This window comes from Ammospiza caudacuta, chromosome 24 (assembly GCF_027887145.1).
Source record: "Ammospiza caudacuta isolate bAmmCau1 chromosome 24, bAmmCau1.pri, whole genome shotgun sequence".
NCBI lineage: Eukaryota > Metazoa > Chordata > Aves > Passeriformes > Passerellidae > Ammospiza > Ammospiza caudacuta.
In genome coordinates, this window is record NC_080616.1 from 4,841,978 (window position 1) to 4,858,951 (window position 16,974).

At 53.6% G+C, this 16,974-nt stretch overlaps 1 protein-coding gene across 2 annotated transcripts in view; it reads right to left on the bottom strand.

Moving 5' to 3' along the window:
- Positions 1-16,974, bottom strand: part of RASSF5 (Ras association domain family member 5) — a 33,582-nt gene that overhangs the window by 4,367 nt on the left and 12,241 nt on the right. Inside the window, exons 2-3 of one of the 2 annotated variants that reach the window (XM_058819366.1) lie at positions 16,449-16,570; positions 1,472-1,585 (exon numbers count right to left, since the gene is read on the bottom strand). In XM_058819366.1, coding sequence (XP_058675349.1) covers positions 1,472-1,585; positions 16,449-16,570 — 236 coding nt within the window. Of the gene's footprint in view, positions 1-1,471; positions 1,586-10,684; positions 10,880-16,448; positions 16,571-16,974 lie in introns of those variants that run through there. The other variant, XM_058819367.1, reaches the window with a different exon arrangement.

The following is a 16,974-nucleotide window of genomic DNA, read 5'->3' on the forward strand; positions in this document are numbered from 1 at the left end:
AGGAGCTGCCCCCGCTCTCCGGGAGTTCCGGTGTTTCTCATTAATCATGTCAAAAGTACCCAGTAATTTCGGGACAGTCACTGCTGATTTTCTCTTGGTAGTGACTCATCCCTTCCTCTCTCGCCTGTGGGATCTTGTTTTATTTCAAACCGGCCCTGCTGAGAGGCAGTTATAGAAATTCCATTGCATGGAATTTGTAGTTGCACTTAATATGGATTTGAAACTCCTGGTTCAGCAGGATCTCTCAAATTTATTCCTTATGTTTTATTTCCCATTTAAGAGATTCTCCATGTAACAAATTATCTCTGATCCCACCACAGGTCTCTTAACCTCACCCTCAGCTCCACAAAAATGCAGGAATCAGGAGAAAAGCCTGGTTCTGCCCAGTGCACCCAGGAAGCTGAGGGCAGAGCTCCTCTCTCTAGAAAGGTTTTGTGTTCCTAAAGCCACTTCCAACAGCTCACAGCCCTGGTTCCACCCCGACTCATCCCCACTGGGGCTCACCCATCTGGGACAAGGCTTTGAGGCAGCTCCTTGCCAGAGATCAGTGCCAGCAGGAAGGGATGGAGGCAGGGAAGGTGTGATTGGCGAAGTTCAAAAGATGCCTCTCAGCCATCATTGGGCCACCCAGGTGTCATTTGTCCCCTGAGACTTCCCCCCCTCACCTAGTTGGTGGGATCCCCTTTCCTCCCCCTCTCCCTGGGGTTAACAGACACAGTAACCACAGGGTTTGGCTGTTCTGTTGGAGCTGTTGCTGCATTCAGAGGCCTGTGGGCCAGAATAAAGCCCTGGATCCAAACCCTCCAGCAGAACCCAACTCCTTTTCCTTCACCTCCCCTTGAAGCTTCTCCACCAGAGGTAAACCTGAGTTCCTGCATGCCTGGAGTGTCCCAAGCACCCAGCTGCAGCATCCAGCTAGCCAAAGGGGTCTCTGGGGTGAAACCACCACACATCCAGCCAGCCAAAGGTGTCTCTGAGGTGAAAACACCACACATCCAGCTAGCCAAAGGTGTCTCTGGGGTGAAACACCACACATCCAGCCAGCCAAAGGTGTCTCTGAGGTGAAAACACCACACATCCAGCAGCCAAAGGTGTCTCTGGGGTGAAACCACCACACATCCAGCCAGCCAAAGGTGTCTCTGGGGTGAAAACACCACAGCTGCCCCCTTTAGTCAAGCAGCAAGGGCCAGACGAGCCCAGGCACGTTCCATCCGGCAATATTGGTATTTAATTGCAATATATTGGCGCCCAACGTGGGGCTCAAACCCATGAGATTAAGAGTCTGATGCTCTACTGACTGAGCTAGCTGTCACCTGGAGTGTCAGTGCCACTGGAAAGCCAGGCAGGAGGAAAAGCAGCTTGCCAGCCACCCTCACCCCAGAGACACCTTCCCCACAGGCTGGCCCCATTCAGGGCCCAAAAGAACCAGCCCCAGTCTGTGCGTGCGAGGGGAAACCAGCCCAGTACGTACCAGTTTCATCAGCAGGCAGTTGGTGACCTTTGCATTGTACTTTTCAATCTTCTGTTTGATCTCCTGGACGGTTGGAGGCTCAGGTTTTTCTTCTTCTACGGTTTGTGTCACATTCTGCAATCAGAAGAGTGGGGCTTTAGCTGCTTTGTGTGTTGGGTAATGCTCCATCTGCTCAGCTCCTGAAAGCAGGAACAGATCCTGAGCACTGATGACGCAGGTGGGGACTGTCCCCAAATGGACAGGATGCCACATCCCAACCCCAAACCACCTCTGACACCAGTCACAACCAGTGGAGGCAACACAAAATGCACTAATTGGTGGCACAGAGCAGTAAAGCATCCCACAACAACCCAAAGCAAAAAATCCAACCTTTAAACCCCACTCTCAAAGCAAAGCCACCTCCAGCTGCAAGCATTTATTTCCTTTTTGTAATGCAAGAAAAAAAAAAATCCCATCCTATTTCCAGTATTCACAGCTCTGACTCCCCAAAACTCAAGCAGCTTCCAGTGGGCTCACCCAGGCAGAACCTGCAGTTAAATCTCTCACTGCTCTTGGGAAGCATGGGAAGCTGCTCACCCAGGTTTGGGGGAATTTCCTTGCCCAAATTTGGGGGAATTTCCTCCAAAACCAACAGATCTGACCTGTAGGTGGGCTCAGCCATGGAAATGTCACTCATGAATAATCACAGAATCATTAAGGTCACAAAAGGTCTCCGAGATCGAGCCCAGCTGTCAACACAGCACCATGAAACCACGTCCCCAAGTGTCACATCCACAGCCTTTTGAACACTTCCAGGGATGGTGATTCCACCATTTCTCCTTTTCATGAAGAAATTTTCACTCCTCTCCTGTCCAAACCTCCCCTGGTCCCCTGCAGCCAGGAGGGCAGGTCTGCCTGCTTTATCTGCTCAATCTGCAGCAAACAGCTCTCTGTGTGTCTTGGGCAATGCTCAGTGGGCTGGGTCTCCCTGCTCAGAGCTCACCACCCTCCCTGGTGACAGCCTGGAAATGCATTTTGCCCAGATTTTATGTGGGCTTGCTCAGAGGCTGGCATTAGCAGGGAGCAGGAAGCGTGAAGCGATGTGCCATCGAGGCTGGGAAGGCTCAGAGTGAAAACTGTAACCTCTGAGAAGGGAAAAAAGGGAAAAAAAGGGGGAAAAAAGGGAAAAAAAGGAGAAAAAAAGTATCTTGGGGAGCAGAGTTTGTGTCTTCCCAGGCAGCCCCAGAGCACAGAGGACAAGGACATTGTAAATAAGCAGTGACACTGGGGTGGCACCCAGGGGACAGCAGGGACACTGGGGTCACTCCAAGAGAGGGAGAGGGGCTTTAAACAGTGACAGGACAAGGGGTGATGCCTTTGAACCAAAAGAGGGGAGATTTACATGAAATATTGGGGAGAAATCCTTCCCTGTGAGCGTGGGCAGGCCCTGGCACAGGTGCCCAGAGCAGCTGGGGCTGTGCCATCCCTGGCAGTGCCCAAGGCCAGGCTGGACACACTGGGACAGTGGAAGGTGTCCCTGCCCATGGCAGGGGTGGCACTGGATGAGGTGCCTTCCCCCTAAACATTTAACGTTCTTTCCAAGCCAAAGCATTTTATGACAATAAAAGCAAAGCCTTCCTCGGTTATTTGAGATCTGCACATAAAGTTTTTTACAGAAAGGGTGATGAAGTTCTGGAATGGCTGCCCAGGGAGGTGGTGGAGTCCCCATCCCTGGGGGTGTTTAACAAAGGCTGGATGTGGCACTGGGTGCCAGGGGTGAGTTGAGGGGTTGGGGCTGGGTTGGACTCGATGATCTCTAAGGTCTCTTCCAACCAATAATTCTGTCAATTGTGTGAAATATCCCTTTATCAGAACTCCCCAATCTGTCAGAGTCCTTTGGCTCATGCTGCACCAACTCTTGGCCACACAAAGGTGCTGGGCTGGCAGAGGAGTCTTTAAAAATCATCTTTAGAAACCATGCTGAAGGTTGAGGTTTTGAAAGTAGCATGATGGAAAAGGAGAAAAAAAACTAAAAAAAGAAAAGCAACAAAAACCCCACACCCCTTCCCTATGAGTTAACAGAAGATGAACTCTCAGAAAGGCTGCACTTCCTCATGTCACCCATGTCACAGCACTGACACAGGCACAGCTGTGCTGCCCCTCACCACCCCAACCACGCAGGGAGGGAGGGCAGGGACCCTGGGACTGTCCCCTCCTGCACAGAGAGAGCTGGAGGTGCAGAGCTGAGGGCACCACAGCACCAGCCATGGCACAAACACAGCCCAGCACAGAAAGAGTCCGTCCATCCATCCATCCATCCATCCATGGATCCATCCATCCATCCATGGATCCATCATCCATCCATCCATCCATCCATCCATCCATCCATCCATCCATCCATGGATCCATCCATCCATCCATGGATCCATCATCCATCCATGGATCCATCATCCATCCATCCATCATCCATCCATCCATGGATCCATCATCCATCCATCCATCCATCCATCCATCCATCCATCCATCCATCCATCATCCATCCATCCATGGATCCATCATCCATCCATCCATCATCCATCCATCCATCCATCCATCCATCCATCCATCCATCCATCCATCCCTCCATGGCAGAAGCAAGCCCAGCAGCTCTGTGTGTCCCTGCAGTTTTTCTCTCCCGGGTCCCTCCCCTGGTGACGTTCCCAGTGCAGGGACAGTGCCAGCAGCTCAGAGCAGCTGGGTTTCCATGGAGGGACACGGCACAGCAGGGCAGCAGAGTGCCAGGCCCTCACAGCAGGCACACAGCACATCAGGAGGGCTTTGGCTGCCAAGAAACCCCAAGCACTCCCAGCAGGAGGGGGTTGGCTCAGGAGCACGTCACTGTCACCAGTGTCACACCATGTCACCAATGTCACCGCACACTCCAGCTCTGCCCAGCTGTGCCATCCTGCCTTCCCCACCCTGGGCAGCCCAGGGGTACCTGCAGCCTGCCCAGCTCCTCTTCCTCCCACACTTCCCACCCCAGGGAAAGAAATTCTGGTAATTTCTGTCATGCATCCATCCCCCCATGGGCACAGTGTCCTGATGACACCTGGGGACACACATGGGAAATAAAAGAAAGCAAACTCCAGCCAGCTGTCCCAGAGGATCCAGAGTGGGGCCAGCCCAGCTCCAGGAGCTGTTTAGGGATGGGGGAGCCCTTAAGGGCACTGGGGATCCAAGGGCTCAACCCTTCACCTCTGCTTGCCACTCATGTGATGCTCAGGCCAGGCAACACCACAAGCCCCCTAAGCAGGAACCACCCATCCATCCCAATCCTGCACACCTAAATATTCTGCTTTTCTGCTTCCACACCCAAACCAGCCCAGCAGCACCAGTCCTGTGGTGCAGGAGCCCTGGGAAGAGCAGCCACAGCCTGGGAATTGAAGCACTGCAGTGCATGACCAGATCAGCCACTTGCTGCTCCTCACAAATCACCCCCAACCTCCGGTTGTGCAAAGTTTCTGCTGCAGAATCTGCAATTCTGCCCAAAGGAAGAAAAACAGAAGCTTTAACCATAAACCGTTGCCACATTTCCTGTTGTACAGGGACAGGATGGAACGAGCTGGTAACAAAAACCTCATCTCTGATCTGCATCTCAGCCCTGCTGGGCCTGCAGCTGTCCTGCATGGAAAACAGGGATGGGCCAGCTCAGGCGGCCTTGGAGACACCTGGGCAGTGGGACAGACACAGGACAGTGGTGTGGCAGAGGATGGCCACAGGACATTGGTGTGGCAGCCAGAACAGGCACAGGACACTGGTGTGGCAGAGAGAGGGACCAGCACAGGAATTGATGTGGCAGCCAGAGAAAAGGACACAGGACATTGGTGTGGCAGAGAGAGGGACAGGACATTGGCGCGGCAGCCAAAGGAACCAGCACAGGACATTGGTGTGCATGGACACAGGACACTGGTGTGACAGCCAGAGGAAAGGGGACAGGACATTGGTGTGGATGGGCACAGGACATTGGTGTGGCAGCCAGAATGGGCGCAGAATATTGGTGTGGCAGAGAGAGGGACAGGACATTGGTGTGACAGCAAGAATGGACACAGGACATTGGTGTGGCAGCCAGAGGTAAGGGGACAGGACATTGGTGTAGCAGCCAGAATGGACACGGGACATTGGTGTGGTAGCCAGAGGACGGGCACAGGGGTGTTCAACAAAGCCTGGATGTGGCACATGGTGCCAGGTGTCACTCTCTCTGCCATTGGTGTGGCAGAGAGAGTGACAGGATATTGGTGGGGCAGCCAAAGGAACCAGCACAGGACATTGGTGTGGATGGGCACAGGACACTGGTGTGACAGCCAGAGGAAAGGGGACAGGACATTGGTGTGGATGGGCACAGGACATTGGTGTGGCACCCAGAGGGATGGGCACAGGACAGTGGTGTGACAGCCAGAGGAAAGGGGACAGGACATTGGTGTGGATGGGCACAGGACAGTGGTGTGGCAGCCAGAGGAAAGGGGATCCCGAGCAGCACAGGACCCGCTGGGCCCTCCCCTGCCCTCCACAGCCCACATTGCTGCTCAGCTGTAAGAAATCCCCATTGTCAGGAGCGATGCAGCCGCAGCTGCACTCGGGCTGACGCTCCACAGGACAAACGCTGCCCGGGATGGGGACAGCACCGTGACACACAAAGCCCATGGCCCGGGGCTGGGCAGGATTCACCACTCAGCCCCCTCTGTGCAGCCAGCACTCAGATAATGGGCTGTAAACTCCTGCCAGGCTTTCATGGACAGCCCAGGGGCCACGGAGATGATGTGACAGCTCTCAAAGGAGTTCTGGGCCAAGAGAGGCAACAAGGAAACCTCCTGAGACAGATATTGCCATTTACAAGGATGCCAGGGGAAACACACCCCACATTTAAAGAGCACCCTCCCTGCAGCCTCTCACCTTCTGGAGTCAACTCCCAACATAAAAACCTTTTACAAGCAGTTTAGGCAGCAGCTCTGCACCTCACTGAGCTCCTGGTTTTGGGGATAACAGCTCCAGGTGGGACCCAGGAGCTGTCCCACCACAGCCCCACTGCAGGAGCTGCTGTGGGGTCACAGCCTGGAGGACCAGCAGCTCAGGAACTGGGGCTTCACCAGCAAACCAGGCATGGGAAAGCAGCAGAGGCAGAAAGTCTGAGTGGACAGACAAAGGTGGACCATCCCTGGAGCCAGGGCCACCTCCCTGGAGCCAGGGCCACCATCTCTGCTGCTCCAGGGCCAGCATCCCTGCAGCCCCAGGAACTCCTCCCTGCTGCTCCAGGAACACCATCCTTAGAGCCCCTGGGCCACCATCCCTGCAGCTCCAGGGCCATCTCCTTGCAGCTCCTGGGCCACCATCCCTGGAGCCCAAAGGACACCATCCTTACAGCTCCAGGGCCACCATCCCTGCTGCTCCAGGGCCACTCTCCCTGCAGCCCCAGAGCCACCATCCCTGCAGCCCAAGGGACACCATCCTTAGAGCCCCGGGGCCATCTCCTTGCAGCTCCAGGGCCACCATCCCTGCAGCCCCAGGAACTTCTCTCTGCAGCCCAAAGGACACCATCCCTGGAGCCCCAAGAACATCATCCTGCAGCCCCAGGGCCACTATCCCTGGACTGCAAAGGACACCATCCCTGCAGCCCCAGAGCCACCATCCCTGCAGCTCCAGGGCCACCATCCTTAGAGCCCCAGGGCCACCATCCCTGGAGCCCCAGAGCCACCATCCCTGCAGCTCCAGGGCCACCATCCTTAGAGCCCCAGGGCCACCATCCCTGGAGCCCCAGAGCCACCATCCCTGCAGCTCCAGGGCCACCATCCTTAGAGCCCCAGGGCCACCATCCCTGGAGCCCCAGAGCCACCATCCCTGCAGCTCCAGGAACACTATCCCTGGACTCCAAGAGACACCTCCCAGCAGCCCCCTGGCCACCATCCCTGCAGCCCCAGGAACACCATCCTTAGAGTCCCAGGGCCATCATCCCTGCTGCTCCAGGGCCACCATCCTTAGAGGCCCTGGGTTCCCATCCCTGCCCTTCACCCCCAGCCATTCCTCCCCAGCTCTCTCATTAATGAATTTGCAGAGCAGAGCTCTGGGGATGGCTCTGGCCCAGCCTCACCACATTCTTGGCACTCTGGTCTCAGGCAGGGGTGGCCAAGTCCTCCCTGGTGTGCTCGGGCACAGCTCCATCCTCCTTTCCACCAGCCAGGCTGGGACAAACCAGAGCGTTCCCAAAGCCAAGCTCTCCCTTTGGCTCCTTGTTCAGAGATCTCCTCTGAAGGGATTTTATGAGCTGGGCCATCAATCCTCAACTTTTCTGCTTATTAAGGAAAGATTTGTCTTAAAAACACCAGAAAACAAAGCCTGGAGAAGAACATCTGAGTGTCCCTGGCTGTGGAGCTGCAGCTCAGAGCAGCATCACCTGTGACCACAAACACTGGAAATAAATGTGAATGCTCCAGATTTGAGTCAGAAATGTGAGAACCAACAGTCAGATCTGCAAATCCAGCTGCAGCAGGGAGTGGTGGCAGCTCAGGGACACTGGGGACAGGGCTGTCACCAGAGCTGGGACATCTCTGCTCTCACAGAGCTCTCCATTCACCCAACACTTCCCCTTCAACACCCACTCCCAGGGTTCACAGCACTCAATTGGAGAAGGATCCACTGCTCCAGCACAGACAGGCAGGGGGGAGAATCACACAGGAGATCTGGACTGAAAAAATCCCCCAAAAAACTTAAATATCCCAAACATTTCTCTCCCTTTGAGAAATCCAGATGAGGGGCTGCGGTTTGCTTTGGGGCTCAGAGGAAAAGGCAGCAGAGAGGGGAGAGGGATGGCTGCTGCATTTCAGAGAGGTTACAGCCAGTGAAGATGGGCTCAGTGTTTTGATTGCCATGGAGATTTCACTTAGAAACCGATTTTTTCCTGCCACATCTCAGCTCAGCACTGAGAGCTGACAAGGTCCTCCCAGGGAGCTGCAGCATCTCAGGGGGCTCCAGGCTGGAGCTGCTCTGCATTGCAGCAGGCTGGCCATGCCCAGGCTGCCCACCCTGCACCCCACAAACGCGCCCTGAGCTCTGGGAATGTGGGGCAAGGCTGGCTGGGATCTTGGAGATGCCTTCATCCAACCTTCGCTTGGGTTCTGCCCTTCCTGTGCTTCCCATTCCCTCATTCCTTCCCTCTCTCTCATCAGGCACTGATGCAGAGCTCCAGGAGGGATTTTGCAGAGTTTTAAGCAATCAGGATTCAGGCAGAAGCCACTGAAGCCATTCAGCTGGAGAGGCCCAAAAAATGCAAACTAATGGATCTGCAGGGATGGGGTCACACATGTGAGATCTGAACCAGCTCTCTGCTAATGAAGAGTGATTTCGCTGATGGTTCTGGAAATAAAAAGGGAATTACAGCATTCCTAGAAAGAGGCTCTTCAGACTAATGCAGTTGTTTCAATCACAAAAATGGTTTCTGTAATCCTACAGAACAAATCCCCCTCCCTTAAGTGCCCTGCAGTGGCCTGATGTCCCCTCCTGCCCACCCACACCTCATTTCCTCCCCAGAGATGTTTCCTGTGTCTTTCAGGACAAGTGTCCCTAAGTTATCCAGATTTATCTCCCTGCTGCCCCCCTGCCAGCCCTGCCCTGGGCTCAGGAATCCCTCCTGGCACACAGGAGGCACAATCAGCACCATTCCCAAACACATCCACCAGGATAACTCACTCTGGGCTCTCAGCTGAGGTTTCCACCCTGTGGCCAGGAGCAGGTGGTGAAAAACAGAAGAGCTGATGTCACACACAGCTCTTGCAGGGGTGGAAATGTTCCACATTCAGTAATTAAAGGTGCCAAGTTGAAAAGAGAGGACAGGGAGTGAATCAAACCCCAAGAGAGACATCAGCCACCACCACCTCTTCCTCCTGCAGGACCTGCACCCCCACCAACCCCAAACCAGCCACGAGCCCCCCCCAAAATCACCCTCCACCGTGGCCTGAGCGTGGTTTCCACCTCTGTGAGAATCCACCTCCTCACAGAGCCCCATTACACAACACCAGCTGGGCTCAGCTCGGTGTGGGGTTGTCTTCTTCATGCACAGGAACCATTTCCTCCCCACACCACCAAAGCCCTGCGAGGCTCCATCTTCTGTGGCAGCTTGAGCTCTGCCACCCACGCTGCTCTCAGCCAGGTGAGGAGCTGGGCACAAAGGGGCTGCAGCAGCCCCTGACCCCTCTGAGAGAGAGAAATCCCAGTCAACAACAGCCCCAGGCTGATTTCCAGAGCTCCCCCAGGATCTGCAGTGCCCTGGCTCCAACAGAGCAGCTCTGGCTGCACCAGCACCCCAATCTCCTCCATCTCCTCCACAAATGAATCATCGAATGACATTTAGAAACCAGCAGTACGTGTCTGTTAATCATAGCGAGAGGGAGCTGCTGGCTAGCTGGGAATATCCCGTCTTAAACCATTTCTGCAGAGAAATTCAATAAAATTCCCAGCTGACTGAAGCTCCCTGTGCAGAGCAGCCCCTCCTGCCCAAGCAGAGCCCTTGGAGCTGCTGCAGGGACCCCAAAGCCCCTGCTGGGGGTTGCAGCTCTGCAGGTGCAAAAACAGCAGAGGCTGGACAGGAGCAGTCGGTGCTGGTGGTTTGCAGGAGGATTTCAAGTGAAAAAGCTTCTCCCTGGGTCAGATTTGATCTCTGTGTGCTGCAGGGCTCCTGTTCCTGTGTGAAACTCCCACTTCTGCTGCAGCACCTTCTCCTTTTATGCTCAGCTCTAGCTGGGGCCCCAAAGTTCACAGCAAGGATTTTTAATTTTATTTATTTTTTTTTTAAGTAGACGTTTAAAAACTGTGAAGCAGCGCCGTGAACGTTGCCGAGACACAAATCTCATCCTGGGTGCAACGCTGCCCAGCCAAACCCTCCGTCCTTCTCCAAGGCAGGCACACACAGCCCCAAGCTCCCAGGAAAGAACCACATTCACCACCGTGCTGATCAGCTCACAGATTAATCCTGCCCTGAACTTTCCTATCCACCCCACAGGTGCAATTTTCAACCCTTCTGCAAGGACACACCACAGGTCCCTAAAAAAGCTGAAAAACCACCCCTAGAGCAGCGTGGATCCCCGGGGAACGGGGAAACCCGGCCTGGAAAAGGCAGAAAACCTTCAGAGGAGAGGGCAGAATCCCTCCTGTGCCTGACCCCCGTCCCAGCTCATTTTTGGTGCGGCATCCCCGGCATCCCCGCGTTACCTTGGCAGGGACCTTGCTGTTGGCGCTGCGGAAGAAGGAGGTTTTGGCCGTGAAAAAGCAATCCTCGAGGTCTTCATCCAAGCTGCAGTAGCCGCTGCTCATGGTCACGGGAGCCGGGCAGAGCCGGGGGGGAGCGATGCGAGCCCCGCGCTCACATCCCCGGCTCGCCGCTCATCTGCGGCAGCTCCTTCTGCTCATCCTGCCCAGCTCTTGCTGCTCGCCGGGGAACCCTTCCCTCGCCTCGCCTCGCCTCCTGCACCCGCCTCCCTGCGCAGCATGGAAGGGGCAGAGCTCCCGCTTCGCTCCCGGTTCGGTTCGGTTCGCTCCGCTCGCCGCTCCCGCGGTGCCCGCGCAGCACCGGCAGCAGCACCGGCAGCGGCGGCAGCATCGCCTCCCCTTCCTGCCCTCGCCTCGCACTGCCGCAGCCCGGCCACTTCCTCTTGCACAATTCGTGGCCCCGCTCGCAGTTTTGGCCCCGGCTCGCCTGGGAGCTCTGGCGGCACCGTGGAGAGGCAAAACGCGGGGCCACGGGGGGATGCGGGTGCTCCGTGCCTGCTACAGCATCCCTGAGAACTGCCGAGGCTCCAGCGAGGGAATTGGGGTGGTGGGGATGCAGCTCAGACCCCCTCGGGGTGCCAGGACATCACAAGTGGGTGTCTGTCCGTCCTGCAGCTGATTTCAGAGCAGTGGGAGAAATTTCAGCACCCAGGCTGAGACAGCTTTGACGGCAGCCCAGAAAAAAAGCTTCAGCCCCTGGGCGCTGCTTTTACAGCAGCTGTGACCTTCGTGCTTGGGGGAAATCACTGGGGTTTGTGGGGCTGGGCAGGGGAAGGGCTCTGCTCCCCACAGGGACACCTTTCACTGTGCCAGGTGCTCCCAGCAATGCCCAACCTGGCCTTGGGCACTGCCAGGGATCCAGGGGCAGCCACAGCTGTGCCAGGGCCTGCCACCCTCACAGGGAGGAATTCCTCCCCAGTATCTCATCCTGCCCCTCCAGGGCTCCATCCTGCAGCAGATTTCAGAGCAGCAGGAGAAATTTCAGCACCCAGCCCGAGGCAGCTTTGACTGGAAAAAAGCTTCTGCCCCTGGGTGCTGCTTTTCCAGCAGCTGTGACCTTCCTGCTTGGTGGAGATCACTGGGATTTGTGGGGCTGTCACGTTCATATTTTCTAGAAAAATCCCTTTGCCCAGGATTCTGCTCCTGGGAAGATGGGAAGCCTCAGAGAAAAAGGAAAACAATAATTATCTGATTTGCTTCTCCTGTGTTTTGCTGCTTTGGAATGTGGCTGGATATTGTTTACCCACAGGTGATTGTTCGATTGGTTTCATGTGAATTGTTTTGATTTATTGGCCAATTGTTTTGATTTATTGGGCAGGGGAAGGGCTCTGCTCCCCACAGGGACAATTTCACTGTGCCAGGTGCTCCCAGCCATGCCCAACCTGGCCTTGGGCACTGCCAGGGATCCAGGGGCAGCCACAGCTGTGCCAGGGCCTGCCACCCTCACAGGAAGGAATTCCTCCCCAATATCTCATCTTATCTTACTCCTCCAGGGCTCCAAGACCTTCCCACAAGCCAGGGAAGCAGCAAGGTTTTGGCTTCCCACCCAGCATCCAAACCTCTCCTCCTGACACATTGCAGATGTTGCTCCAAACCCTTCCAGCTGCATCTGCTGAAGAACTTCAATTGCTCCAAAGCTTTGAGGGCTCCGTGCCCACCCCAGCAGCACCCCCTGAATGCCAATGGGGATGGAAAGGCTGGCAACATCTGCATCCCAGGGAGAGGAAGGCAAGGATCCAAGTGCTTTATTTACAGAGGGAATAAATAAGCCACGTTCTTATGGCGGAAGCGTGTCCCTGCAGCAGCACAGCCCCCTCTGCTCCGCAGGGATGAATTTAGAGGAGAAAGAGGCTTAAATTGAGCATGTGCAACTCCAGCAGAAAGTGAGGCTTGGGAGCAGCAGCACTGGGGTCTTCCATGAAGGTCATGGAAGACCTTCCATGAAGGTCATGCTTCCATGAAGCATCAGCCCAAAAGTTTCCCAGTGGAGCCAGGGTGGAACCTCTGGATTCTCCAAGAATCCCTCATTTATTCCCTGTAGACATCAGCTCCATCAAAAATCCAACAAAGCCAAATAAACCAAATGTCTTTGACCTCTTTGTTCAGCAGCAGCTCCATGCAATTGTTCCTGCACATCAGCCCCCCCAGACCCAGGGATCAGAGTCCTGGTGCTCCTGGGACATCAGCTCCATCAAAAATACAACAAAGCCAAATAAACCCAAGAATTTTGACCCCTTTGTTCAGCAGCAGCTCCATGAAATGGTTCCCTGCACATCACCCCCCCAGACCCACAGAGCAGACCCTGGTGCTCCTTTGCAGAGGATTTTGGCACCTTCAGCAGAGTCTGGATGTCACCCTGGGAGGGACCCAAATGTAAAACACTCCTAAATACTGAACTGGATCAAAGCCCAAATTATTAATGCCTGGAATTACCTGGTAACAGTCTTTAAATAGACGATATTAAAATAGTTATTTCTGTGGTGCTTCCACTTTGCTTAATTTTGATAATATGATTTAATGACTTCCAATTATGCCAGCTATTTAATTTTTTAATGTGTTTTCAGGCCTCTTCCCCTCCTGCCAGTGTAATCAGGCATCCTGTTAGTCTCCTACTGGAATATTGACATTATTTTCCCTCCATCCTCCTCCTTTCCAGCAGCAAAGCCTGCCTGACCAACAGAAACCCTCCAGGAGCTGGAGCTGCCTGCTCAGATCAAGCAAAGCTGGCAATGGTTTTTTGCCTGATTATCCATAATGAATGATGGAGCTTTACTGCAGCCATTTACCCTCATTAACCCCCAAATCAGCCCCCACAGCCCAGGGACCCCTGAGCATCCCTGCAATCCCCAGGCAGGCCTTTGGGATGGGCTGATGGATTTCTGGCTGCTGCTGCTGGGATTGCAGAGACATTTTTGTCCCCTTGCCCAGGATGGCTCTGCCTCCCCAGGGTGACACCTGGCAGGGTGATGGATGGCCACCAAGCACAGGATCCCTGTTTGTTATTGGGGCCATCAATAACCCTGAATGGGGTGATGGCCCTGAGGATGAAATGAGAATTTCTCATTTTTCCAAGAGCCCAGCATTGCTGGGGGAAGCCCAGTGACATCCAAAGGAGGTGGGACCACACACAAATTTAACTTCAGACACCTGGAGAACCTACTCTGAGCCCTTTTATAATGTATAATTTAGGAATATCAATCCCATCCCACTTCAGATCCCTCCTGATCATTTTATTCTGATGGATGAAAACGAAACCCCACACACCAAACAGAAACCCCACATTTGCTTTTGGAAAAGTGCAAATTTCCATCTCCATTTCTGCACGAGTGCATCAGGGTCTTCCACAGAGAGGGGCATAAACAGGGGGTTGGAATGAGGGAGAGAACACAGAACCACGGGACACCTTCATCAGAACGAGGAGAAGGAGAACATCTTCATCAAGGCTGGAAAAGCCCTTTGACTGGATCCCACCACACCCACCAAGCCAGGTCACACAGAGCCACATCCACTCGTGTTCTGAACCCTTGGAGGCTCCACCACATCCCTGCAGAGCTGCTCCAAACGTTTCCCAAAGCACACAGAGCCTGCAAAGGCTCCATCCCAGCCACCTCCACTCCAGGGAGGTCTCCTGAAGCTTCTCCCCTCCCATCCTCCCTGATCATTTTATTCTGAGCATCCAGCAAAGGATGGATGAGAACCAAACCCTATACACCACACAGAAACCCTACATTTGCATTTGGAAAAGTGGAAATTTCCATCTCCATTTCTGCACGAGTGCATCAGGGTCCTCCACAGAGAGGGGCATAAACAGAGGGTTGGAATGAGGGAGAGGACACAGAACACCTTCATCAAGAGATGAAGAAAAAGGAGGAGGAGGAGAAGCTGGAAAAGCCCTTTGAGTGAATCCCACCACACCCACCAAGCCAGGTCACAAAGAGCCACATCCACATCCTCATGTTGTGAACCCTTGCAGGCATGGTGACTCCAGCAGGTCTCAAAGAGCCACATCCACATCCTCATGATCTGAACCCTTGGTGACTCCAGCCAGGTCACACAGAGCCACATCCACTCATGTTCTGAACCCTTGGTGACCCCACCACGTCCCTGCAGAGCTGCTCCAAACGTTTCCCAAAGCACACAGAGCCTGCAAAGGCTCCATCCCAGTATTGATCCACTTCAGGAAGGTCTCCTGAACTTCTCCCATCCCATCATCCCTGATCACTTTATTCTGAGCATCCAGCAAAGGATGGATGAGAACCAAACCCTATACACCACACAGAAACCCTATATTTTCCTTTGCAAAAGTGGAAATTTCCATCTCCATTTCTGCATGAGTGCATCAGGGTCCTCCACAGAGAGGGGCATAAACAGAGGGTTGGAATGAGGGAGAGGACACAGAACACCTTCATCAAGAGATGAAGAAGAAGGAGGAGGAGGAGAAGCTGGAAAAGCCCTTTGAGTGAATCCCACCACACCCACCAAGCCAGGTCACAAAGAGCCACATCCACTCGTGTTCTGCACCCTTGGTGACTCCAGCCAGGTCACAAAGAGCCAAATCCACATCCTCATGGTGACTCCAGACAGGTCTCAAAGAGCCACATCCACATCCTCATGATCTGAACCCTTGGTGACTCCAGCAGGTCACACAGAGCCACATCCACTCATGTTCTGAACCCTTGGTGACCCCACCACGTCCCTGCAGAGCTGCTCCAAATGTTTCCCAAAGCACACAGAGCCTGCAAAGGCTCCATCCCAGTATTGATCCACTTCAGGAAGGTCTCCTGAACTTCTCCCATCCCATCCTCCCTGGTGAGAGCCTCCCTGGCCCTGCAGCCCGTGCCACCCACGCAGCAGCCCCAGACAGTGCAGGATTAAAGCCAAGCTGAGCCTTCCGGAGTTAAGCCTGGGATTAGTGCACGTCCTAACAGGGATTGAAGAGTCTCCATCCCCCAGGACAACTGAAACTCTCAAAACAGGGCTGGCAGCCAGAACCCCTTGGAGATCCACCCTCCTGCCCTGGAAATGCAGCAGATAACCATTGTTTACATTTTGTTCCTGAGGCCCCGCAGCTTCTCAGGAGGAAAAAATCTTAAAGAAAAGATTTTTCATAAAAGATGTCCGTGACAATTCTTCTCCTGGGAAGCTGAGAAGCCTCAGAGAAAAAGGAAAAGAATAATTATCTCTTTTGCTTCTCCTGTGTTTTGCTGCTTTGGAATGTGTTTGGAGATTGTTTATCCAACAGGTGCTTGTTTCATTGGTTTAATGAGAATTGTTTTGATTTATTGGTCAATTATGGTCAAGTTGTGTCGAGGCTCTGGAAAGAGTCACAAGTTTTCATTATTATCTTTATAGCCTTCTGTTTGTATCCTTTCTGTATTCTTTAGTACAGTTTAGTTTAGTATTCTTTGGTTTAGTATTCTGGAAAGAGTCATAGAGTTTTCATTATTATCTTTTTAGCCTTCTGTAAGTATCCTAAAGTAAGAATAGTTTAGTATTCTTTATTATAATACAGTTTAGTATAGTTTAATTTAATATAATTTAGTTTAATATTCTATAATATAATATCATATAATATAATACCATAATTATAATCAATATAATTATGATACTGTATTACCACGAAATAATACTATACTTGTGAGCAAGAGATCAGCTCTGTGCGGGTCACCCCAGGCTGTGCCCCCCCCAGAGACCCCTCCCCACGTACCTGGCTGCAGGGTGGCACCCTGAGGGTGCTCTCTGGGGACAGCTGGCTCTGGCACTGGCCCGGCCGGCGGCAATCCAGCTGGATGAGGCTGCGGCACTCCTGGTGACACGTGTACCTGCAGTCTGCAGGGACAGAGGGACAGCGTCAGGCACCCGGGGGGCTGCCCTGGGGCTGGGGACAGCGGGGAGGGAATGGGGGGCAGCACAGGGATTGCAGCACGGGCAGAGATGGGGCGGGCACTGGTCAGGCACAGGTCCCCTTTAACACACATGTCCCTTCTAATACACCTGTCCCTGTTCAGGCACACATGTCCCTTTTAACACATGTTCTTTTTAACACATGTCACAGAATCACAGAATCACAGAAGTTCAAGACTGGAAGAGACCTATCAGATCATCAAGTCCAGTCGATGTTCTAACTGTTCAACTAGATCATGGCAGCAAGTGCCACATCCAGTTTTTTTTTGAATTCTTCAAGGGATGATGACTCCACCACCTCACTGGGTAAATGATTCCAGTATCTGACC